Raw genomic sequence first — 26,643 nt, forward strand, 5'->3', positions numbered from 1 at the left:
CCTGTTTGCATTACTGCTCAGAGGGTTATCTAAATATTCCCTTAGTAGAGAGGAAATTGTGCCCAAAGAATGATGGAAAAGCCACAATAGCACACGAGAAATTCATAGTAGGAAACGGCTGATAATCAAAAGCCATTATCACCAAGACTCCTTGAGCCTCAGTGTGACCTCTGGAAGGCCCTTGGCTTCTTCCAGGTATTAGCTTGTCATAATCAGCTGAAATCTTACTTCATATATTTTTGCGGCTTGCAGCAGGAGAGAGCATCAGCTTTAGATGCTGAGCAGAGACGCTTTGTCAGACAGAGGAAGAGAAACATGTGGATGTATTTCTAGTGGTACTTTTGGCTGATGTCTTTCTTGGTAATCTCAGGTTTCACATAAAAGGAATCAAATGATTAATTCATAAAATTTAAAAAAGACAGATATTTAGAAGTTATAATCTGTGCCAGAATAACTTTAATTAATGTCTAGTAAATGTACACCATATTTGGAGGTGTACAATTTGATCAGCTCTATATACAGATGAAACTGTTGCTCCAATCAATACAATGTATATAGCAGCTACTCCCAGATGTTCCCTGATATCCCTGTGTAGTTCATCAATTCCACATTATCTTCTGATACTGGCAGAACAGCAGCAACAACCAAACCAAGCAAAAAAATTAAAAAAATAAAAAATAAATAAATAAACCAGAAACATGGGTCAATGGAATTGAGGACCCAGAAATAAACATTTATAGAGACATAATCTTTGACAAAGGTGTCAAAAACACGCATTGGAAAAAAAGACAGCCTCTTCAACAAATAGTGCTGGGAAATGTATACCTACCTTCAGAACAATGAAACTAGATCCGTGAGACACAGCTAAGGAGGTTCTAAGAGGAAAATTCATAGCTCTGAATGCTTACATCAAAACACATTCATATCTAAAATATCTTAATGTACCTGAAGGTTTTAGAAAATCAAAATAAGCCAAACCCCAAAGTAGTAGGCTAAAGAAATAACAAATGCCATGTCATTCATGACAGTATTGGATATGGATCCATAGTAGATGTCCACCAACATATGAATGTATAAAGGAAATATGGCATGTAAACATAGTGGAATTTTATTGAGGAAAGACATTGTCACATTTTTCTCATATGTTTAAACTGGAGTGTGAGTGTGTGTGTGTGTGTGTGTGTGTGTGTGTGTGTGTGTGTGTGTGTGTGTAGGACATGAAAGTAGAAAAATAACTATGAGGAGAAGAGTCTAAAGAGAAGGGGAAGGAGGAACAAGAGAGCGTGATGGAAATGTGTGAATGAAAGCAGAAGGATGGACTATTTGGGGTGAGGAAGGGGTCACTCATAAGGGGAAAGTGGCCACTGGGCCAAGTAAGAACAAAGTAAAATGATATATACATATGGAAATGAAAATATCACAATGAAACCCACTGCTCTGCATGCTAACAAACTTAATGAAGATTTCTCTGTGTGTCCAGATTCTTCTGTTCCATTGATTTGTCTGTCTGTGTGCTAATGCATATTGAATAGAGTAGCTTTAAAACAAGGCTTAAATTGGGGCCGGGCGGTGGTGGCGCACGCCTTTAATCCCAGCACTCGGGAGGCAGAGGCAGGTGGATCTCTGTGAGTTCGAGGCCAGCCTGGTCTACCAAGTGAGTTCCAGGAAAGGCGCAAAGCTACACAGAGAAACCCTGTCTTGAAAAACCAAAAAAAAAAAAAAAAAACAAAAAAACAAAAAAAAAAACAAGGCTTAAATTGGGGATGTTCTAGTTCTCATTCACATTTGTTGATGGTATTATTTTTTTTTACATTTCCAGAGGAATTTTACAGTTGCTATGTCAATTCATATTTTAAAACTTGCTGGAATTTTGACTGAGATTGCATAGAGAGCCCAGATTTGTTTGTAGAGAATTGGCATTTTAATAGTGCTTGTTATCTCTCTCAAGAATATGGATTACAGAATTAATACAAATTATAACTTATTTGCAGTAATATTTTGTAGTTTCCAATATATGTCTTGTACATATTCTCTCATATTTATCTGATTTTGCATTTTTATCCCATTTAAAATACATCACTTTGAACTTCACTTTCTGATTATTTGTTGCTGGTATACGGACACACTATTGATCTGGGTTTTGTATAATTTTATGTCTCATGACCTTGATACATTTGCTTAACTTGTTAGTTCCAGTACTGTGTTGTAGATTTTCTAAAGAGATAGTCATATCATGTGCTAATAAGTACTGTATCTTTTATTCCAAGCTGGATGATTTGTATTTCTTTTTCTTATCTTACTGCACTGGTTAGAATACAGAAGCTGTGTCAAGTAGACCAGATGAGAACAGATACCTTTGTCTGAGCCCAAACTTGGTGAAAAAATTATTTAGACTTTCATTATTAGAGTTGATTTTAGCTGTAGATCTTTTCAGATATTGTATTATGTTGAAGAAGTTTTCATTTCCTTCTGAGTTGGTGAGAGTTTTTAATTAGAAATAGATGTTGAATACTATGAAATTATTATTCTGTCTCTACTGAGATGATCCATGGCTAGTTTCTATTTAAATAGTTCCATTTTTGTGTCTTCAAGTTCTCTATTTTTTTAATTTAGAATCAAAACAGTTGTTAATCCTATCCAGTTTATTTTCATGCCAGACATCTTTATTTCCAAGATATCTGTGTGTGTGTGTGTATCCATGTCTCTGTTTAACCTTAAAAGAAACACACACATAAACACCCACCCACACACACACACACACACACACACACACACACACACACACACACACGCACAAGTGGGAGGGGTGAATGGAGAATGAATATAGTTCCAATGATAGTTTTAATGTTGTTGTTCTTCTTTTTCTTCTTTTCTTTTTCTTTTTCTTTTTTTGTTGTTTTGGTTTTGGTGACAGAGTCTCATCACTATAGCTCAGACTCATGATCCTTCTTGCTTTAGCTTCCTGAGTGCTGGATTATAGGAATGTGCCACTGTGCTCATATGTTTCCTGGTTAGTTAGGATTGGTTGCTTTTTATCATTATGGGTCTCACTAGTTTTTTGTTTTCACACTGAGTGAGTAATCTTTGTTTGGATACTAGAGTCCTGGAACTCACTCTGTAAACCAGGGTGGCCTCAAACTCAGAGATCCTCCTGCCTCTGCCTCCCGAGTGCTGGGATTAAAGGCTGACATAGATCTTATTATTGGATATTGGATCTCATTGTTATTCTTGAAATTCATTCCAGTTAAACTACTTGTACACAACTTGGTCCATGCATTGCTTTGAAGATCTCACAGGAGACTAGACACCATTTAGTCAAGGGTGAGAACAGGCACTAACTTGACCTGGTATAAACGCTCTGCCCAGCATCCCCTCCCCTAGATGACTCCTTTTGTGCATTCTGCAGTTTTCTCTCATGCAAGGGCTAACCTTGGCTACTTGAGAAGGACTCACGGAAGATACGCATTGTCTCCTCTCTGCTACAATTTTCCAAGAGTCTTCTTGGACTCTCAGCTCTATGAGAGATTCTGGTAACCTAATTTGGTCTCTCTTCTCTGTGTGCAAGCCCAGACCAGAAATACAAAGCAGTAGCCTAGGATAATCATGCTGTTTACCATACTTTCTCTCTTTGGGATAATCACAGTCTTTTATTGCTTGATGTCTAGTGTCTTGAAAATCAGTTCATGAATTTGCATACTTCCTATTGGCTGTTCGAGATAGAGATTAAATCTGGTTCTATTATTCCATTTTATGTGGAAACAAATGTTAACAATAAAATGCTAAGAAACCTGCCTAAGAATAAAGTGATTGGCATCAGACTACAAGGCAGTTTTGCCAGGCATACATGGAGTTTAATTGTATCTATTTAGTTTGAGTTATTTAAAAAATCCTGAGAGAAACCACTGTTGTAGCCATGTCTTAAGGAGGGACTCTATCACTTTTGGGTCCTGTTACTTCGGTCATTTGTAGCAATGGATACAGTAAACTGGACTGCATATATATTGCATGCAGGATACAGAAAGTAACGTGAGCCTTCAGTCCACACTGCTTTTCTCTTTGACCAGGAACCAATGGAATGAAGTACAGGTATTTTCATATGTAAACTTGTGACTCTGCAGGTCCACTAGGCTGCTTCTGATTTTAGTTTGTAATTGACATTGACATGTTTGCTCTGGGTCTCTGTAACCTGTTACGTTTCTCATTTCACCTACAGTGTCTGATGGTTCAAATTCTTATCTATGGAAGTAAGCATATTAAGAGCAGAGAGACTAAAAACCTCCTTACCCTATTGCAGAGGTAAGTTCTGCATCTGGATACAAACCATGTCGTCATTATGGGCATATGAACCAGCCTGCCTCTGATGCAGTCAGGTATTGGTGACTATCTAGTAAGGCAAAATCTCACCTCAGATATGAGTTTTGTCAAGTTCTATACTGGACGTAATTAGTTCAGCTCCTATTAGCTTAGGACCCAGACTTATAGGAGTTGGCTGTAACAATATGTAGTATATCATTACATATGCAAATACATTAAGCATATCACCTCAGTGCTGAGCATTTTAGCCAAATACTCCATGACAAATCTTTGCTGATAGTATGATAGCCACAATATTGTGTATTTATGGATTTCTACAAAGTCAATAAGTGAATACATTAAAATTATTTTTTCTCATTGAGTATATCTAGGTCTCTAAATATAAGGCAGGTATTTGGGCAGATTTAGCATGTTCAGATTTTATATATATATATATATATATATATATATATATATATATATATATTTAGGTTTAAGCCAAAGGAAATAATGCTTGGCAGAGACCATTCTCTTCCCTTTTCTTATCATTGATACTTACACATCTCAATGTGATACTAATCTTGAATTGTTCCCTTCTAAGAAAAAAGAAGCTAAAAATTTTTACGTGTTTGCTAAAACCCCCAACTGACCTAGGTCCTGCTTAGAAACAATTTCATTTAAACTTCTATAACTACTCAATACAAAGCTCTCATTTGACAGAATGGAACCGAAGGTTCTGAAGATTTTTCTCAAAGCCACAGTCTTAGAGATTTGGATCCAAGTACATGTGACCCTAAAAGTGGTATACTTTTCTCAGAAAGTTCTTTAACAAAGAGGTTACCAGTTTATGAGTATCTTAGTTAGGGTTTCTATTGCTGTGAAGAGGCACCATGAACATGGCAATTCTTATAAAGAAAAAAAAACATTTAATTGGGATGGCTTAATTTTCAGAGGTTTAGCCTATTATCATCATGGTGTGATATGGTGGTGTGCAGGCAGACATGGTGCAGAAGAAGTAATTGAGGGTCCTGCATCTTGACCTGAAGGCAACAGCAAGTGATCTGAGACACTGGGCATGGCTTGAGCATATATGAGACCTCAAAGCCTGCCTCTACAATGACACACTTCCTCCAGCAAGGCCACACCTACTCCAACAAAGCCACACCTCCTAATAGTGCCACTTCCTATGAGCTTATGGGGGAAAATTATACTCAAACTACCACAATGGGTGAGGTTAGGACTCTGATTTCATTCACCAGAAGTGGTTCCTAATCAGTCCATCCTCAGCAGACTCATCAGGTTAAACAGGTGGGAAAGATGAGCTTGAAGAACAGTTGCAGCCCATTCTATCCACACCAGCCTCAGTCAGCCACACTTCAGGTAGGTCCTGAAGAAGGTTATTGCCTTCTATAACATTCAGGTTAGGGGTACAGAGAAACAGCCACACAAAGAAACAGGGAGGAATTTGCTCCCTGCTTGCAAGTGTGTATAAAAGCGTATTTCTTAACCAAAACAATAAGAATATGGAAAGCTAGAGTAAAGATCTCCTTCTATTTCTCTAACACATGTTATTTTTGACTCATAAACCACAGCTGGGTAGGTATGTTTTTCTCTCAGGCTGAAACTGAAGCTTAGGGTGTTTTGGGTAAGATCTGAACTAAAGTTGATCAGACTCTTTTTCTTTTGCTATGTAGTAAGGACTTCAGTGGACTTGAGATATACACATGGGTACAGCAATGCAGCCGACACACTCCAGAACCATTTCTGTATGGAAAACCTGAGAATCGATTTGCTTAAGCTAGGCTGCCCAGAAAGAGGCAGAGCTGGGATTTCACACAGGTCTCTCCAACTTCAGAATGTGGCCTCTGGAGGCAGTCTAGCTTCTACTATAAAAGCAGATTCAAAACTCAAGGCTTCAATTCTCCACTCTCTCATCTTAGAGAACTTACTTTAACGCCCTTAGCCTTACTTAGAACTCACTTAACTCCTGTAGCCTGGAGTTACGCACCACTATAATAGGGGCACTTCCCTCTCATTTCTGATTAATGAGACCATACATAATGGTCAGGCTCTAGCCAGTTTTAAATCTTAAATGTTCACTGATTGTCGACATCATAATAAAATGTCAATAATGATAGTAATTTTTTTCTGAAGTGTAGACATAATGAACCAGAATGTTTAAATGAGTCATATATTACCATATTATTATTTTATGTTAAGAGAAGGGTAATGAATGTTCATGACTGGAGTAAGACTTATAATTTTAACTTATTTTTACCACCTAGAAAGTACATGAACCTGAGCAAATCTGCTACTCCTCCTTAAGCCTTGGCTCACTAACATATCAGTAAATCATGAGTTGTTAGGACTTTTTAAGTCATAAGGATTGAAGCAGAGTCCTGTCTATACGTGCCCAACAGAGTATCTGCTAAGTCAGTGTTAGTTGAACATTCTTCCCTCCCCTTGCTTACGGAACACTCACTGCCTCTTACTTTTAAGGCAACACATCAGAATACTTGAAATCTGAGGTAACTGTTAGTCAGAATCACCATATTTTGTGATTGAGGATTTGACACTCTGCCCTATTCAATGTACCTATTGTGTTTTGAAAATACTACTAATGAAACAACAACAAAAATAAAAACAACAACATGCAATTTCAGAGACAAAATACAGTCTCTTTCCTCAAATTTGGAGTAAAACTTCTACCCAGCTTGTATTCAAACAAGAGAAACCTCAGCGCTGAAGAGATGGCTAAGTCAGTTAAAGGAACCTGCCGCCACCTCTGAAGATAATCCCTGAGACACACACGGTGGGAGAAGAGAAAAGACTCCTGCAAATTGTCCTTTCCCCTCCAAATGCATGCCAATGCTTACCATGGCATGCATGCATGAGTGCACACACACACCAAAACAAACAAACAAAAAGTAAATATAAAGATACGAGACCCACAACTGGTCAAGGTTCAAATAATAAGTGACTGCTGAGTGCTCAGCCCTAAAGGAGACATCAATCGATCGATTGATCTGCACTCCCCTCCTAGGGCTCAGGGATCGCTGTGGAAGAGGCAGCAGAAAGACTGTAAGGGGTAGGGTGTTTGGGTGACCACAAGGAAACAATGTCCTCTGTGTACAAGAGTTGTACTTGTAAGCTCATAGTGGTTATGACACCACAAACAAGATCTACACAAGTTTAAGGCACACATGCAAAATTAGATAGGCAGCATTAATAGAACTGGATGACTTTTAAAAAATGAGAAAACAAAGTTGGATGGGTGAGATGAGAGGTAAACCTGGGAGAAGATGGGGGAGGGGACAAGACAGTCAAGATGCAATGTATTCTCAGAGTTAATAAAATATGTTTTTAATTTTTTAAAGAGAAACTTCAAGATAAATGGAGTGAATATATTTTCTCAGTCGCCTCAAGTTGACAAGAGCCCTAGAAGGAGGAGAATTTAGGGGACATTCGTGGAAGCCGATGTAGACCAGGCAGGCTATGTTTCTTGAGGTGTCTGAACTTAAGTGAATCGGGTTTCAGATTCCCACTCCTTCACTATGTAGAGGATCTAGCTTTGATGGGTTTGTGTATGCATACGGAGAGACCTGTTCAGTAGGTCACACTCTAGAACCCATTTTATACACAGACACACTGAGAACTGAGTTTCTCCAGTTACTTTGTCCAGGAAGAGGTAGGGCTGCTGGGAATTTAATATAGGTCTCTAACTGCCCTCTCTCTCTCTGTTGAAGACAGCAAGATCTAGACCTAGCCAGAGTCCATATAAGGGGAAAAGAAGTCTTTTGAAGGCCTCTGCTGTAGTAGATATTGCGTCAATAAAGGTTTTTCTTTCCCTGAAACAAGCCCGTATCTCATTTCCCAAGAACTGCTGAGCAAAGCCATGGGTAGTTGCCAAAGCCCAGATGTCCAAAAGCAGTGCACGAATTGCTCTCTCTGCTTCAGCATCTCACTGGAACAATCAGTCCCAGATGTCCTGGGACTCCGCTGTGTTCCGATGTGCTCTAGTGTGCTTTCCCCCACCTCCTGCAGGAACGTAGTGAAACAATCTCTGGACTGCCATGGCCAGCAGCCTGAATTCTTGTCTTTTGGAGCCTATGCAAAGGAGTTAGAGCAGATGGGCCACTTGAAGTGGGAGTTAATTCCAAGGCAGAACAATAGTTGCAAGGGCACAAAGGGATTCTGTAAGATTTCAGTGCATAGAACAGGCAGAGAAAACTTCAGATTTGGAAACAAACCTGGAGATTGTTTAGTTTAAATTGTACCTGAGTCACAAACGCACTTTATTTTTGTTTGTTTTTGTTGTTTTGTTTTGTCTTTAGAGACAGGGTTTTTCTTTGTAGCCTTGGCTATCCTGGAACTCGTTTTGTAGATCAGGCTGGCCTTGAACTCACAGACATTCACCTGCCTCTGCCTCCTGAGTGCTGGGATTAAAGGTGTGCGCCACCACCGCCCGGCTATGCACTTCAATTTTAACCATTCATAAATCAGGCTCTTAGGAATGAGCACTATGCTTCAGGTATTTTCCTTTCAGAGAAAACACACACATAAACAGTTTAAAATTATGCTGTAGCACACTTTTAATAGAATTATAAATGAAAATGATGGGGAATAAATTGTGAAGCCAGAACTTGAGTGTAAACTTTGTGCAGGAAGGGTCCAAGGTCTTCAAATGTAGGTAGACAACTGTAGCCCCAGATAGAAAAGAAGCCAGAGAGGGTCTTCCAAGCAGTGTGAACAAAAGCTCAGTGTCCTGGAGATGGTTGGTATTTCTCAGGGAAGCAACTAGTCTTGACTTATTCTAGTTTAAGGTGCATGAGTAATAACGTGCTGCCAATAAGCTTGGGATGAAATACTAGGACCACACTATGGGGCTTTCCCATAAACTATACCAATTATTTTAGGACTTATTTAGATGGCAACTATCGAAGAACTTTGAACAGGATATGATAGCCAGTTATCAGCTTTCAGACATTAACTCTGATAGCAAAGGGCCTGAAAGATAGTACCTAGGGAGAAATAAGGAGAGCCCTTAGAGGGCAGATGCCACAGCCCAAGAGCGGTGGTGTGATCTCTAAGTACCTAAGCTATAGTGAAAGCGTGTATAGAGGGTAGACTGAGAAACATTCTATAGTCTATGTTGACCAACTTTGAAAGCAATTAGACGTGAAGTGTGGCAGGGGCAAGAAACAAAGGAGGCTTTAAAGTCTCTGGCTTGGGCTGGAGAGATGGCTCAGCAGTTAAGAGCACTGACTGCTCCTCCAGACATCTTGAGTTCAATTCCCAGCAACCTATTGTAGATGGTGGCACAACCATCTATAATAGGATCTGATGCCCTCTTCTGGTGTAAAGGTGTACATGCAGATAGAGCACTCATAAAATTTATTTATAAAATAATTTATAATTTATTTATAAAATAAATAAATCTTTAAAAAAAAAGAAGTCTCTGGCTTGACCACTACATGAATACAATGAACAGTGCTGGCAGAGGAGAGAAGACTATCTTGGAGGATGTCTAGGACCTAGGGAGATAATGATTTCCATGTTGCATATGCTATGTTTGAAGTACTCCCTGTACACCCACTTGGCAATGTCCTGTAAATCTACTTGGCAATGTCTAGTAAGCTGCGGGCAGTTTGGAACAAGAGCTCAAGGAGATATATTCTGAAGCTTATGAGATAGATAAAATAATCTACAGAATGTGTGTATATGTGAAACAATAGGACTTGGAAAGAACTCTGGAGAGCACGCATGCTTATTTTGGAGATTGTAGCATGATGATTTAATACCTTAGCAATGGGACACAAATTTGAGCTTTCATATTAACAGTAAGACTTCCTAACTCTCACTTTATCCCTAAAATAAGAGCACTCTATCTAAGCATTTAATATATGGCAGACACATAGCTTCCATGAACTGTAGTAGTAGTAATAATAACAACAATAAGCATTATTGGCTGGGCAGTGGTAGCACAGGACTTTAATACCAGCACTCGGGAGGCAGAGGCAAGCGGATCTTGATGATTCCAAGGCCAGCCTGGTTTACAGAGCTAGTTCTAGGACAGCCAAGGCTATACAAAGAAACCCTGTCTTAGGGGGTGCATGCAACTGAACAGTGAGCATACACGATTTCTAATCTCAAGCAGCATTAACAAAGATGAGTGTTAGCCTGTTATTTGTGATAATGGAAACTACAGTTATTATAAGCCCAATATAAGGGGAGTCAGCCTTCTTTATACTCTATTAAAAGACTTGTTATACTACCTTTTTGTTGAGTATTTTGGGAGGAAAAAAATGAGTAAAATGTTTAAATGCATGTGTCTCATGACTCTAAACTATGGCTCAGACTCTGTCTTTTGAGATCCTTACACAAATGATGTGCATGTCTGTCTGCATCTTCCTTAAAGACTTCTTTCATAAGAAAAAAATGGTAGAAAAACTTAATATCAACCAGAAGAAACAGTGGTATATGTTTATTTTCATATAGCATGATCATTCAAAAACATGGGTTGTAGATTTGGAGAGTCACAGAAAATACCTCAGATATATTGAAAGGAATAAGAAAAAATACATATTGGTTTTTATAAATATATGATTAGTAAAGATAATAGTATTATGTCTGGGCCATTTGAGTGTGGAGACTTTCTTTATGCTATATACTTCTGTTATTTTATATTAAATTTTATGACATGCATTTTATTTGTGATGATAGATAAACTCAAGCATGTGACACAAGTGTCAATGTTAAGAGATAATTCAATGTAGCAGTAAGAATTGGGATTACACCAATGGCTGGGTTACAGCCATTGTTACAGCTCTATTGTGTATTACCATTTGGTCTTGGACAAATCACTGATCAGTTTCCTCATCCATGAACTAGGGATAAGCACAGAATGCCCAATTCATATGGTTGTTGTAAGTAAATGAGTTAATGTGAGGAGAACTGTTTGGAAAGACATCTGGCATGGAGCATGTGATAATTAGAGATGATGATGATAATGATGGCAGATGTGAAGTGAGTGGGGACTAATAAAAGTCATTCTACTGGCAAATAGGAAATCCCCATTTACTAAGATTAGCACGAACTCTATTAGTAGAACAACTTTTTGAGATTGTCTGTCCAGTACCTGATTAAACATGTTCCATAATGAGAAAGTCACTTACTACCTTGCAGACTGGTCCTTCTATTACAAGAGAGTCCTAACTATAGAATAATTTAGACCACAGACTAAATGTTGTGTTACAAAGCTGTTTGAATCTCATTCATTCCAACACTTTTCACATACAAATTATCCTAAATTTCAGCTTTCTTTAATGAGGGGTCAAATAGAATCTATACTATACAAACATAATGCAGAGTGAGAGTATTTACACAAAGCACTTTGCACCAGCATGTAGTAGGCAAAATGAGATTAATAGATATTGGCTGTGACTATTAATCCAGACTGATTGGCAGTGAGAAAGCATGGAGTATCACCTTCATTTTCATCCTAGTCAAATATCTCTGGGACAACTGCAAACCGAGAAGTTATGTTGAAAGAGTTTTTTGATGAATTTTGAAGCTATATATGCCAACAGAGGGGGTAAAAAAAAAGTTTCCTTTTTACAAGAGAAAGAAAGCAGGTACCACAGAGTCCATTGACCTATCAGGGCCCAAGCATCTTTTTCTGTTTTTAAATAAATTTTATTATAAAAACTTGTGGGGTAGGGGACTGGCATACACCAAACCTAATGTCAATACATCTTAATGACATCTAACTTCTATTCAGTTAGAGTAGCCATTCTGAAGCTCTAGAACTTGACATTGGATTTTACTCTTTTAATATCAAATGTATTTAGTGGCTTTATTCACCACCCAGAAAGGAAAAAAATCTATGACATAATTAGAACTAGAGAAACTATTAGCTTTACATCTTCTTTCAGAGCTCATGTCCATTACCTGCATTCCGTCCTTCCTCATCTTGGGCATGTAAACACAATGGAGCAGCTGCTTCTGGGCTGGGAGGCTGGGAGAGGAAAGGTGAAGGAATGAAGCGTGAAAACCACCTTTGTGAAATTAAAAGGGAGAGTATTTGGTCAGTATGAGAGAGTGAGAAGGACCATTGGCTTCAGGGTCCAGACACTAACTGGCAACAGCTTTTCCAGATCAGGATTCAAGCACTAGCTTGATACAGTGGCTCACATGGAGAAGAAAAACTTGGGAGCCTTTAGTTCTCTGCCTTCAGATCTCCTTTATGGCAAACAGTGACTCCTAAGCCACTAGGAGGCAGTTCTGGGGGTTCCTTGTCTTTGGCAGAACCACGGGGAGATGGATAGTCCACAGCCATTCTTCCTTGCCCACAAAATGGACAAGTAGGAGGGTCTAGTGTGGAATAGGACAAGACAAGTTCACACACTTCATTTCATGGTATCTCTCTGTTATTAACTTCCTGGAGTGGTACTTGCAGGTCAACAGCAAAGTTCCAGCTTTGGTAGTGTTTGGTTTATTGGCATTTTCTGCCATACGCTGTGGGCAGGGGAATACCTATACTATCAACAATTATTTGCTATTCAGGGGTAGAGAAAAGAATACTGTCCTCTGAGGCAGTGACCCTCCTGTGGGATAGCAATTATGCTCCGAGTCACTCATACATTTTGGACTCAGTCTACCTGTCTTATGCATGCCTTTAACATCTGGTAAGCACCTACTAAATAAGATAGAGCCAGAGAGGTCAGAGGTTAGCAACATAAATAAAACATTTCATTCACCATAAGGGGATAGCCTTCAGCGCAGGAAATAGCTCAAAGAAACTATAAAAATACAAAACATGAGTTCCAGATTAGAGCCCCCTGTGCAGCGAGGATAAGGAGGAGACAGTAGCTAGAGGACCCAGAAAAGCCTTCAGAGTGTAACCACTGAGCTGTTTCCCAAAGGGAAAGTTCATGCAGACCGAAAAGAGAACTCATTCCAGGAAGGAAGAAAAGTGTATGCAAAGACAAAGCAGAATGAAGGAGGGCAGTGCCTGGAAAGAATGGTAAGTACTTAGCTCTTGCACAGGGCTGCACTTTCAACTAGCGGATGCTGACTCCAAGAGATGCACACAGGCTACCTGGGGAAGGACAAAGAACTGTGGTAGCAATCAGCTTAGAAAAAAACCAAGCAGTAATAAATAAAGTGATGTGGGCTGCTTTGCCTCAGGCCTTTGAATATACTAGATTCTCTACCTACACCTTTAGAGCACATTATTATTAATGCTGTATTTTTATGTAGCTGAATTATTTTTGAGACAGTAATTTAAATTTTAGCAAGTGAAACTTTATACTATCTTTAGGACCAAAATAGACGACGATGGTTTTGTTCAAATCAAAGGATGTAGGACATACTTGATCTGAGGGTTCAAGAATGATTTTGCAGTTTGATAAAGAATTTGGGTCCTACTTTAGGGCATGATGAAGTCTTAGGATAGCAGTTATGTCAACAACCAACTATTTATCTGATCATAGAAACTTGATTTTAACATGTCCCTATGAACTAATTGTTCCTCATGATTCACAGTGGTTAAGAGTAGCTCAAAAGCTGGACATGGTGGCACCTGCCTCTAGTCCCAGCTGCTTGGGAGGTGGCAACAGACAGATCACTTAAGCCTTGAGGTCAGCCTTGGCAATGCAGTGGGCCACAGTTTCACTGTCACTCTGGAAACAGGGAGGCCTGGATTCAAACTACTAATATTTCTAGTTACATGTAATCCCATTTGGCTTTTCTATAAAATAGAGATGAAAACCTTACCTGTGGGGGACCCCCCCCACCTTCCCCCCAGGGTACTCTTGAGGAGTGAGGGATAAGAGATTTAGCTAGAAATATAGAGGGGAGAGAGACAGATAGAAACACAGGATAGCCTCAGGAGGGCCTGGATCCTTATCCACTGGCCCCTTGTGTCTCTTCTAAAGGGCTTTTTATAGGAGTGCCAAGGGGTGGAGCAAAAGACCTCCCCCTAGCACAGCCAAGTGCAGACCCTTCCAATCAGCTGGTAACCATACATGTGGTCAATCCACCCCCTTATGCAGCCCTTTTGGGTAGAGCAAGCTCAGATCTCACTAGCAAACCTCTGTGGGCTCCCACACTTATCTGTGTCAGGATTGCTGTAAGAAATAGATAAAGCACTTGCAAAGTGTTGGCCCACAGTAACCATGTACTAAATTAACAGCTATTTTTATTATCGTGATTTTATGATCTTTGCGTTACAGCATTGATGCTTAAAGCAAATGGGGCAGGGGCTGGCTGCTTGGAAAAACTAATACCAAGCTAATGTAGAAAACATTTTGTTGGTTAGCGTTTCAAAAGAGATCCAGAACCCCTGAAAACAGAAAATGTAAATAGTTTGAAATAAACACTTAAACCTCAAACAGAGATTGATTATTATGCCCAGTGCAAAGTCGGTCTTGCAACACAGAGGCTTTTGCGCAGGGGAATCCTGCCACCAAGTGGTGGCTGACTTCTGGTTACTATCCTAGCAGTCGCAGTCCTCAGATCTGTGGCCACCTCTGATTTGGTGTGACCCTTGAACGGAAGTAAATCTGTGCCTGTTTCCCCTGCTAACATGCTCTCCTTTACTGACTAGGTAACTAAAGCCACAGGTAATTCCCTGTACGTTAGGCAGGAGTAGTCAGAGCATGAAACAGTCTTTAGTGACACTGTACATGTACAACCCCAAGTTCCTTGCAAACTTGTGTATCAGATTTCTGCAGAATGTAGTAACTCCATCCCTCCATGGGCTATGAAAATCACCCTTTTTGTAGACTTGAGGCATAAACAGTGTCTGAAAATCACTCTTTGCAGAAACTTTGTGGATAAGTATTTTGGCCCATACTTCTAAGCTAGCTCAGCTCTTCCAGTATTAGGAAAGAGTATAGAAGCCTTAATGGCCAGAAACAGGCAAGGTGGGTCCTCTATGGCTTACGGTATACCTCTGGGATTTGAATCTCTGTGCTCTTCAGAAATTATTTGAAAATCCTGAAGTATACTGGATAAATGAGGTAGGTTTTTCTCAGCTGCTATTAAACATGATGTAGGGAGTTGTTACCCAGACTTTGCCAACTAAGTCCAGGGAAGAGCTTCTTGGTCTTTTAGGAGGAATGCAAGGCTCTGGTCCTGTTTTGGACATGTTTAAAGACTCAGCAGGGTTGAGTATGGTAATGGGAAGTCATAGGATACTGTCCTTGCCTCAGGATGAGCACACAGCCTTTCCACACAGAGGCAGTGATGTGGTGTGGGAGGGCTGTCATCCAAGGGAAGAACCTAGACAATGAAAATGCTTTTCTCTTTCCTTCTAGGTCTCACGTAATCAGTGAATTAAGAAGTCTACATAAGCTAGCCAACAATAAAAACAACTTTGTTGCTAACCCAAATTCTAGAGTGCAGAATGTGTTTATCAGCATGGACAGCAGTGGCAGAGCCAATGTGGAAGAGATTTTTTTTTTTTTTTGAGACAGGGTTTCTCTGTGCAGCTTTGGTGCCTGTACTGGATCTCGCTCTGTAGACCAGGCTGGCCTCAACTCAGGGATCCACCTGGCTCTGCCTCCCGAGTGCTGGGATCAAAGGTGTGTGCCACCACCGCCCGGCCTTTTTTTTTTTTTTTAAACTAAGAATTGTATTCTAAAGATTCTTGAGGAAAAAGTTCCACCTCACAGCATTGTAGGTGGGATGTGTAAGAGCTAGAAACTGAAGCCTTGATCTATAACTCGGTAAAGAAATCTTTGGATCGCGCTTTGTCTAGGTTGGACTTCATGTCACTTTTAGGAATTTGCTCTTATTATGACTCTTCTCACTTTTTTTTATTGTAATTCATTCCTTTAAGTCTGTACTTTCCACCCCCAAGATACTGTGGGTTGAATAGAGCCACATGCAGCTACACCACATACCCAGTCCTCACTTTAAAAATTATACAGTACCGCCGGGCGGTGGTGGCGCACGCCTTTAATCCCAGCACTCGGGAGGCAGAGCCAGGCGGATCTCTGTGAGTTCGAGGCCAGCCTGGTCTCCAAAGCAAGTTCCAGGAAAGGCGCAAAGCTACACAGAGAAACCCTGTCTCGAAAAACCAAAAAAAAAAAAAATTATACAGTACCTTACTAAGCAGTTGATCAATGGACATCCTAATAAACTATTTGGAAGTGGTTTTAGTCACAGCCTGTTTAAGGTTACTAAAACGTCTTTGTGAGTAATGTCTGAGTCTCCTGAGACATTTGCCCTGATATGATCATATATCAGAATCAGAATGGACTTTATTTTATAAATGAAAAAATTACGGGTAGGACAAGAGATATTAAGGGATTGTGTCTAAGGTCAGTTATTCCTTCCACGTTGCCTCCAGCAGGCTGGATTTAAAAATCTTTAGAAAAGGGTGGCCTGGGAAGGTGGCTCTATTCCTAAAAGTGCTATCTGTGTAAGCCTGACTACCTGAGCTGGATCGTTGAACACACGAGAAATAAAAAGCTGGATGCGGGGACCTGATTCTGAAATCCCAGCACTCCTAGGGTGAGATGAGAGGCACACAGGAGAGTCATCTGGAAGCAGAAGCTGATAAGCCAGCCAGCCTGGTATGCAGCCCTGCAACAGAAATAAGGGAGACTCTGGGCCAGCCGGGTCCAAGGCAAGAAGACTCTCGAAAGTTGTCTTCTCACTTCCACACAGGCGTCATGGTGTGTGCCCCTCCCCCCCCACACAAATAAGCAATAAATCTTTAGAAAAGGTTTGTGAAAACATACCTCAGCTGATGAACTGTCTAGGAAAAGAAATGGGCATTATTGAATTATATTATTTTTCATGTATAAAAAGGCAAGACAGAAATTTCACAGCAGTTTACACAACTTTAAAATTTTTTTCTCCCTGGGCCTGGAGAGATGGCTCAGAGGTTAAGAGCACTGGTTCTGAGTTCAATTCCCAGCAACCATATGGTAGCTCCTAACCATCTATGATGAGATCTGGTGCCCTCTTCTGGCATGCAGGCAGAAAACTGTGTACATAATGCATAAAAGTCTTTAAAAAAATGTTTTTTCTCCCATCACCCTGACAGGCTTTGTCTTTGGGACAATCCATGTCTCACTATCAACTACCCTACTACTTAGGACTTACAAAACATTTTGGCTCCTTATTCAAGAAGTTATTTGTTCAGCCTGTAAAATCCACTAATCACACAATCCCTAAGTGACAGGAAGTAGTGAGCAGCATTTGGCTGTGGCCAGAGCATGTGTGCATCATAACCTCAAGGCCAGTCCACAGACCGGCAGGCTCTCTCCAGGCTGTTGCCAGCTTTCTCCCAGAATGCTTTAGTCTGTCACTCAGAATCAAAGTCCCCAGGTGCAGCCCTGACTCCTCTTTTTGTCATTTACTGGTTACTCAGCTTGTCATTGTTAATTTTCGCCCTGCCTGGAGATGAGACATTTGCTCATATTTGGAAGTTCCAGATTGACTTAAATAGGCTTGGAAGAGTTACTTCCACGTCTACATACTAGTTTGTGAATTTGAGAAATATATAGGCACGAATCCACTGTGGTAACATACTGGGTAGTTCCACCAAAACTTAAAAATGTTGTAGAGCTGTCCCCATTACTCATCTGTCTTGAGGCGGCATGGGTGGGGGAGAGTCGCCCTCCCCGCCTGCCTATCAATGCCTAGGACAAGTGTGAGATGGCCCTGTGGTCATAAGAGCCCAAGAGCTATCCCTGACCTCCACCAGCTGCAACACTCGGGACAGCAGGCCCTGCACCTCTACAGGGCAGCACAATAGAGCCAACCCTGTTAGTACAGGTGTGGGTAAACCAGCCCTGAAGTTGTGAGCATGGGAGAACTGTCCCCATTACTCATCTATCTTGTGGTGGCATGGGTGGGGGAGAGTTACACGCACCCCCTTCCCCCCAAAAGAAACAGTAGACAAGTTGAGTATAGCATAACCTAATTTAAAATTGCATTCTCTTTGGAAGCTAGGTAAGTAGCAAGCTACTTTCAGTCTGTTGGGAACCAGTGACTGGGATCACACAAACTCTTGATATTTCTCCCATCCAAGTACTAACTGGACTAACTCTGCTTAGCTTCTGAGACTGACTAGATTGGGATGGCATGGCTGTAAACAAATATTTACTGTTGCTAATGGGGCTGAGCTACATAACTTTTTTGAATTAGCTAACTGGCAGTAGCATTTTTGGGTGTATGAGGGTAAGCTATTTTCTTATGATCTCCATATCAAGTTAGAAATCCAAGCCCAAATCAAATTCTGTCATATGGAGATGTTTAAGTGGCTTTAGCAAAGTTTCTGCAATCTGTCCATAAGCTCACTGAGTTCCACTTATGGTTTAAGACATCCACCCACCCTTTCATATCAAAGTTCCACTTGATCAGAGACCAGACAATATTGTTCCAACCTAGTCAGTAGCAGCAATTAAAACCTCTCAGACAATAACAACAACCAAAACTTCTCACACAATAACACCAATCAAAACCTCTCAGACAGTAACACCAACCAAACCCTCTAAGACGATAACACCAATCAAAACCTCTCAGACAGTAACACCAACCAAACCCTCTAAGACAGTAACAGTAGGAAAATTGTTTAGGAACCAAACTTCAGCACCGTTTCTACAGGGACAGGCTACAGCCCTAACAGGACTCTTCTTTTTAATGAAAGGATAAGGGACTTTTCTTAATTTAGTCAATTTACAACCTTGAATTTCTTTAGTTACCAAGGAAATCTACAACTATCTTATATTGATCCATAAGCTACTAATTTCACAAGGAAAACATTCAAAGATCATCAAAATCCCTATCCATGACAGATCTGGATGCTCAAGTACTCCTAACATCTCTATGATAAATAAAGGTGTTAGGCAGCTTAGAGGCAGGCAGGAAATCCAAACAGATAGACAAGAAGAGAAAGGAGAGCAGAGAGCATGCTGCCAGCCGCCACCAGGAGAAGCAAGATGTAAAAGTACCCGTAAGCCACAAGCCATGTGGCAAAGTATAGATTTATAGAAATGGGTTCATTTAAGATGTAAGAGCTAGCTAGTGAGTAGCCTGAGCCATTAGGCCCTATCATTGGTAAATAATATAAGCTTCTGTGTTTATTTGGGTCTGAGCGGGATACAGGAAAAACTTCAGCTACATGAAGTTTAATGAGCTCCAGTGAGACACCACCCAGAGGAGGGCGTCCTCGGGCAGAGCAGGCGACACTTGGGTGCTGTTAAAGGTCATTTCACATACAGCCAATGAATGAACACAAGCTGGGTTTTACAAGTTTCAGTTTTGTCTTTTTAAAGTTTATATCATTTTCTTTTTGGTAAAATTTCACTTGCCACAAATAGGAAGATAGCCTTTTTCTTTTTAACTTGTTTATTCTCCATTTTATGTATCTACCTAGAATTTATTTAACCACTCAAAATGATGAGATTCATTTATTAAACTTTCATAAGTCGCAGAATATCTGATGGAAATTATCCCTATAAAAATTAGTTGCAGTTGCTTGAAGCAGGAGATTTGGCAGTCTCGACACTTGGAGTAGGGCTCTTTCAGAACGACAGAGCTGGGGGATATGTGGAGCTCAGTGGGGAGAGTGCTGTCCATGCAAGCCTGGGAACCTGTGTTCAATCCTCAGGACTTCAGAAAACCCTGGATGCGGTTGTGTATCTGCAATCCCAGCACTCTAGGGCAAGATGGGAGGCGAAGAGAATCAGAAGTTTATGGTCCAGCTAGTCTGGAGTACGTAGCACATGAAAAGAAAGACCTGCTTCAATAAAGGGTAGAAGGATAGACCAAACTGAAGAGTCCTCGGACCTTCATATGTGCGTCTACATTCATTTTACAATTTTTTGTATGAATATATAGACTCCTCCCCTTCCTGCCTTCGCACTCTGTTTCTTGTCGCCTGAAATAAAACTTAGGGGGATGAACACATTAGGCAAGTGCTGAGCCACTGAACTTGAGCCTCACTTTGCAGCGTTACTTTTAAACACACCAGGTTATATGCACCTAGGCACATTGATACTGTAGCAGATTGCCCTTTAGGGCATAACATAGGCCAAACAGCTTTATTATCAACCAATCAGGGCAACACATATTCACAGCACACAGAAAGACATCCACAGCAAGCTCGTTTAAAAAAATAAATCTCTAGGTCAAGGAAAACATACATAAAAACTCTTTATTAAGTCAGCACCTTGATGTTAGAATGATTTGGGGCTGAATAGGCAGCTCAGTGATTAAGAGCACATAATGCTCTTGCAGAGGACCTGAGTTTGGTGCCCAGCACCTACCCGGGGAAACTCACAACTGCAACCCCAGTTCCAGATTGTCCTCTGTAGACACCTGCACTCAAGTGCACACACTCACACATATAATTAAACATACATTTAGACAACCACAACCCCCAACCATATGCACCTAAAAAAATAGTTTTAAATGTAGATGTCTACCCTTCTTAACTAACTCTATCAATAGACTCAATTAAAAAATTGTTTAATAAATAGCAAGTTAAAACACAATCTCAAAGTAGAGATTCTTCCATCTAACAAATATTAATGAATACCTAGGTACACAATGAACAAACCCCAAAATCATGTGTATCCAATTTTTAATGTATTGTGTGTGCTGATGGAGAGGGGTTAGTAGAAACCAGTTAGAAAAATTCTAAATGTTATAATATTTTCTTACTTTAAATATAAAGGTGTAGCTGGAGTTTTCCTGACTGGCCCACAGTCAGGACAAATCTCTCTCACCCGCCAGTCCCAAGCCGCTCAAACCCGATCAAGTAAACACAGAGACTTATATTGGTTACAAACTGTATGGCCGTGGCAGGCTTCTTGCTAACTGTTCTTACAGCTTAAATTAATCCATTTCTATTAATCTATACCTTGCCACGTGGCTTGTGGCTTACCGGTACTTTACATCTTCCTTGTCCTGATGGCGGCTGGCAGAGTCTCCCTCACTCAGCTTTCCACTTCCCAGCTCTATTCTCCTCCTTGTCCCGCCTATACTTCCTGCCTGGCCACGGGCCAATCAGTGATTTATTCATTGACCAATCAGCAACACATTTGACATACAGACCATCCCACAGCATAAAGGAAAACTGTAGTCCCTCAAATGTCAACCGGTTCCCTTTCATAATTATATTTTAGGGCTGTTCTAAGAGTTCATGGAAACAGAAAATATTTTGACACTTAATAGATTCATCCATTTCCTTCTCAAGACACACACTACAGTTCACAAACATCGACCTGCCTGGTAGCTGCTGGACATACTGAGATTGTCTGGGATACTCACAAGTCATCACTAGTAACCCTGGGCCTTAGTCACCTGCTTTCTCCAGTGCTCTGTGTGCTATTTTAGGGTGGAGCATTCCAAAGGCACCCTTAAATTTTGGTGGATAGCACTGAATCATTTTTAACCATCATTAGTCTTGGGTACTTTTATTTGGGGACAGGAGTCATAATGCCTGGAATAAACAGATAATTGCCAGGAACGCTAAATGAATCTTGCAATAGAATGTCAGTATTTTCCCATGACAAAATATCATACCTCTAAACAATCAGTACCTGTTTACATTGTTATTACCTAGCCCGGTGGTAAAGAGTCAGAACTTTATTATAGTCATGTGTTTTTTTTTTCTACTTACAGGGCTATGGTTTAATATGTTTTGTTAATGACAAAAGAATCTATATGCCACAAAAACTATTTTAGTAAAAACTACCCAGAAAAATACAAAAATACTCAATAGCTGGTTTTGATTTGGTCAAGAAGCTTCTGTAGGCAAATGGAAGGTGTCAGGTGCTACCTGCACCATGCAGCTCTGAGAAGAAGAAAACCTGTAACCCCAAAGGCTGTCCGTATGGTGTTCAGGGAAAAATAAACTACAGAGCTAGGCATGGTGACACAAACCTTTAATCCTAGCACTCAAGAGGCAGAGCCAGGCAGATCTCTGTGAGTTCGAGGCCAGCCTGGTCTACAAAGTGAGTTCCAGGACAGCCATAGCTGTTACATAGAGAAACCCTGTCTGGAAAAACCAAATTTTGTGTGTGTGAGAGATGGGGATGCTGGAGAGCTGGCTCAGTGGTTAAGAGCATTGTTGCTCTTGCAGAGGACTGGGGTTTGCTTCCCAGAACACACTTGGTGGCTGACAACTATCTGTAACTCCAATTCTAAGGCATTAAGGCCTTCTTATGAACTCTGCAGGCACCAGTCCCATATGCAGTGCACATCTGTCCAAAGTAGGCAAAAACACACATACACATAAATGAATAAATTAAAAAAAGATAATCACAGGAACAGTACAATAAGACATACTTTATGGCTATATGAAAACATTTATTCACAAAATAAAAATATTTGCAAAATGGGACCTTGCTCCTGTCTTCTCCAAGAGTCTCTATAGACAATCCAGTATAAAATCAGGAAGATTATGTAGTCAGAGTGACAATACAACTATAAATACATACACATATTCACAATGAATAACTCAGGACTCAGAAACTTCTTCATCGGGGCAGCAGTAATATTCCACAAAACATATTTGCCCATCTTCATTTCTAATCATGTACTGTAAGGAGAGGAATCCTCGATTATCTGTCCGAATAGATACTTTACAGGATAAAGCTAATGCCTTTGTAGAGGGTTTCAGTAAAGAAAGTTTGTATCTGTAGGAGAGTAAATGAAAAGCTGTTATTTGGGTCCACTAAATGCACTGCACATAACACTAAGTAAAGGACAAAGTTAGCCAGGAACAACTGAGCAGTAAGTACTTGCCAATGCGTCAGTCTTTTCTCTCACTTTATCTACCTGTGATTACAACCCAATATCCTCAAGTAAATACAGAGCCCATCCATCTATTTTTTTTAAATGTGATACATTTTCATATATTAAAAATTACCTGTTTTGTTTTTATATGGAAATTTGGTACTTAACTTCATCTTTATCAACAATGCAACCTTTATATTAAGAACTGACCTGTTAACCTGGGTCTTATTACAGTGAAATGCTTCCATCAAGTCAGAATCTTTGGGATAGTCAAGGTGGGAGCTTCCTGCATTTCCAAAAGTAGATAACCTATAGGTGAAAGTAAGTTACTCATTTATTCATCAGTTCAATAATAAGCAATATTAGGATCTACCTTAATCGCTGCCTTAAATGACATATACAAAACTGGTCATAGGGACTGGGGAGATGGTTCAGTGCATTTGCAGTGCAAGCCTCAGGAACTGAGTTCAAATCCCCAGAACTCACATGAAGGTTAGACATGACTACATATCTATAACCCTACCACTAAAAGATGAAGACTGAAAGATTCTCAGAGCCCAGTAGGCAGCTGCTTAGCCAAAATGAGGAGCTTGTGATTCAAGGCAATAAGATGGAGAGCAGAGAGAGCAGACTCTCAATGTCCTTTGCTGACCTTACATGTGCACATAAGGGCAAAGGCACCATACACATAGACCACACACAATGTGTGTGTGTGTGTGTGTGTGTATTTATAAATATAAAAAATATTATGTATATATAAATATATAAAACAATAAAAAAAAAACTTGGTTGCTTGGGCGTTCCCACATAATAGGCCCAAGCTGTATAGTTCAGATTGGTCTTGTACTCAATTCTCTTGCTTCCGCCTCCAAATGCTGAGACTACTGGCATGTACCACCACACACAGCTAAAAAACACCTTACCAGCACCATAATGAAGCTTTCCACAGGACGTTGTAGAAAGTATCCAGTAACAAAATATTAAAATACTTTTACTTTCTACTTTTATTCACGTGTGTGTGTGTGTGTGTGTGTGTGTGTGTGTGTCTGTGCATGTGACTCCAGGTGCTCTCAAAGATCATTTTGGAGCTGCAGTTACAGGCAGTTGTGAGCTGCCTGACACGGTGCTCAGAATGAAACTTGGGTCCTCTGAAAGAGCAGAATATGCTCTTAATTGCCTGAACTATCTCTGCAGCCTAGAAACAGCTCTGAAGAAAATCTCACATCAGAGTACACGCTATATACTCTATACAGCTGTATAATCAGAATTAACTTTCCTTATTCATATATATATATAAATCTGAATATACCTCAGAGAACTGTTAATAATGGAAAACCTTGATCTAAACCACTGTAAGTGTGGGTCCTGTTCCTAGCTTTTACTGCTGAACCATTTACATGTAGTTCTGCCTTTAAATTATGCTTCACTATTATGGCATTTCTGTGTGTTAGACTGATCTTAGAAGTTTAACGATCTTGCCCATTGTACCGTTGGCAAATATATACACTTCTGAGTTTAATCTCCAAGAACTGCGTAGCATTTGTTATGGGAGGAACATGCTGAGAAGCACAGCGATCTGACCTGGGAGATCTTCCCCAAGCTCAGTGTCTTCTCTCCAGGTTCCCAGTCAGTCAGTCTTCTCCTTTCTAATACAGCTTCTCTCCTAGTATCTTATGCTCCACTATCTTGCAGTTACGATGGTCCTCAGATCTAAATGTCCAGTCTAGGCTGATTTCCTGAGCACTGTGTCCAAGTATCTAATTACCCCAGTGCCATATGAACTTCAAATTTTAGCATATCCAGAAAAAGAATTCACTACCATTTCCACACACTAAATTGTTTCCTGTTCTGGAAATACAGGACCTATCTAGTTCTTTCTGCTGAGAGTTGATTTGGAAAAGGAGCTGCTGACGTTTGTTTTAATCGGGGTGTCATTGCTTTCCATTTTGGTTAACTTTTTGACATAACATGAGTGAAAGTTTTATCTGACCAATATCACAAGAAAGAGCCTGCTGCAATTGTTCCTAAGTAAAAAACAAACACCCCCCCAAACAATTTATATTCTCTTATTTCATATCTTCAAAATTGTTAAGTTCTATAAAATTCTAGTCCTGAAAAAAAGAAAAAAAAACCCACAGAAATTTTACTGGCACAAATGTCAGAAGAGTTTCAACACCATATTCTTGCTGAAAAATGCCTGGACCTATGAGGTTCACCTGGACCAACCCTCCAAGTACTCAAGTACCGTTTCCCAAGTACTTAAGAGTATTATCTTGGTATTTAATGGTTTGCAATTTTGTTCTCTGCTGATTCACACATTTTTTTCTTCTACCTTAATTTTAAGGTGTTTTTACTAGTCTGAAGATGGATTTGTATATTAGATTATCAATAGCTACTAAGTTTAAAAAAAAAAAAAAACTACCAGCAATATCTACTTCCTTTTGTATCCTGAACTAACTTAAAAAAGGAAAAAAAAAGCCAGGCGGTGGTGGTGCACGCCTTTAATCCCAGCACTTGGGAGGCAGAGCCAGGAGGATCTCTGTGAGTTCGAGGCCAGCCTGGACTACCAAGTGAGTTCCAGGAAAGGCGCAAAACTACACAGAGAAACCCTGTCTCGAAAAACCAAAAAAAAAAAAGGAAAAAAAAAAAAGATACCATATAAGACAAACATGCTGTTTAAATGTTTTAATCCAATATTCTTTTTGATGTAACCTCATCTACATCATGGAATACAGCAATGAAAATACCAGTAGTTTGTAGATTATGAGAATGGGCTTCTCATCACCAAACCAACAGTGCCCGACTATAAAATGCTAAGTAAACTGATTATTCTTATGTCTTAAATTTCCTATCTTGAAGTTGTAAAATTATAATCAAATGCTTCTGAAAATTTTGAAAACTCTAGGATGGGTAAAAAGTCCCTGCAACTCAAGCAAATGCTGGGTGGAGAGTTGGATCCACTACCAGACCACATTAAGGATAACTGTACTCATGTACCTGAAATGGGGCTTGTCAGGAGACACAGTGATCTGTAGAACATCACTTGTCATGTCCAACTCAGAAAATGCTTCACGGAGCCCCTCGGACTGCAGGATAATCTTATTCATAACATTGGTGCTACAGAAATCAAAATCCAGAGTCTCTTCAGGCTCCTGAGTGTTAATTTTGCAGACTGTCACCACTCCTCCTTCTTCTAGAAACAGCATCAAAGGGTGACCATAACCTTGGTAACACATCCGAAGTGCAGTGAGTGTCCCTGCAATGAAAGAAGTCATACAGGCTGAGCTCTGTGGCTCTGGATTTAGCTTTCCCTCCAAATGACACACAATGCCTTAAGAATAATTTATTCTGCTAAGCTTCTAGCATGTATGTCTCTTCTTAAAGAATCCCAATTCCTGTAACTGCAAGGAAACTGGGAGCAAACCTAATTTGTTGAAACAAATTTTCCACTTAAAATGGAAAACATGCCGCAGAAAAATGCTTACTCATATACAATGCCTCCTACTGAGATACAGTATTATTTAAAATCAAATTGGTAGCAATAGAGGGTAGCCATTGGTGATGTTATTTAACACCTTACACCCC

General features: G+C 40.0%; 2 protein-coding genes across 9 annotated transcripts in view; one reads left to right on the plus strand and one right to left on the minus strand.

Moving 5' to 3' along the window:
* The window catches only part of Ttc23l (tetratricopeptide repeat domain 23 like), a 46,175-nt gene extending 41,779 nt beyond the window's left edge, over positions 1-4,396 (plus strand). The window contains exon 9 of the mRNA XM_052743135.1: positions 4,214-4,396. Within this exon, the coding sequence (XP_052599095.1) occupies positions 4,214-4,300 (87 nt within the window). The 3' untranslated portion in view covers positions 4,301-4,396. The remainder of the gene's footprint in view (positions 1-4,213) is intronic.
* Rad1 (RAD1 checkpoint DNA exonuclease) overlaps positions 1-26,643 on the minus strand; it is a 73,178-nt gene that overhangs the window by 42,027 nt on the left and 4,508 nt on the right. For 4 of the 8 annotated variants that reach the window (XR_008219447.1, XR_008219446.1, XR_008219445.1 and 1 more), the window contains exons 4-5: positions 26,056-26,314; positions 23,269-23,367 (exon numbers count right to left, since the gene is read on the minus strand). Coding sequence is in view for 5 of the 8 variants with exons in the window: in XM_052743130.1 (XP_052599090.1) it covers positions 23,269-23,367; positions 26,056-26,314 (358 nt within the window). In the remaining 3 variants the exon portion in view is untranslated. The other 4 variants (XM_052743131.1, XM_052743133.1, XM_052743134.1 and 1 more) reach the window with 3 other exon arrangements.

Source organism: Peromyscus californicus, unplaced genomic scaffold, assembly GCF_007827085.1.
Source record: "Peromyscus californicus insignis strain IS unplaced genomic scaffold, ASM782708v3 Scaffold_18__1_contigs__length_77618521, whole genome shotgun sequence".
NCBI classification, from domain to species: Eukaryota; Metazoa; Chordata; class Mammalia; order Rodentia; family Cricetidae; genus Peromyscus; species Peromyscus californicus.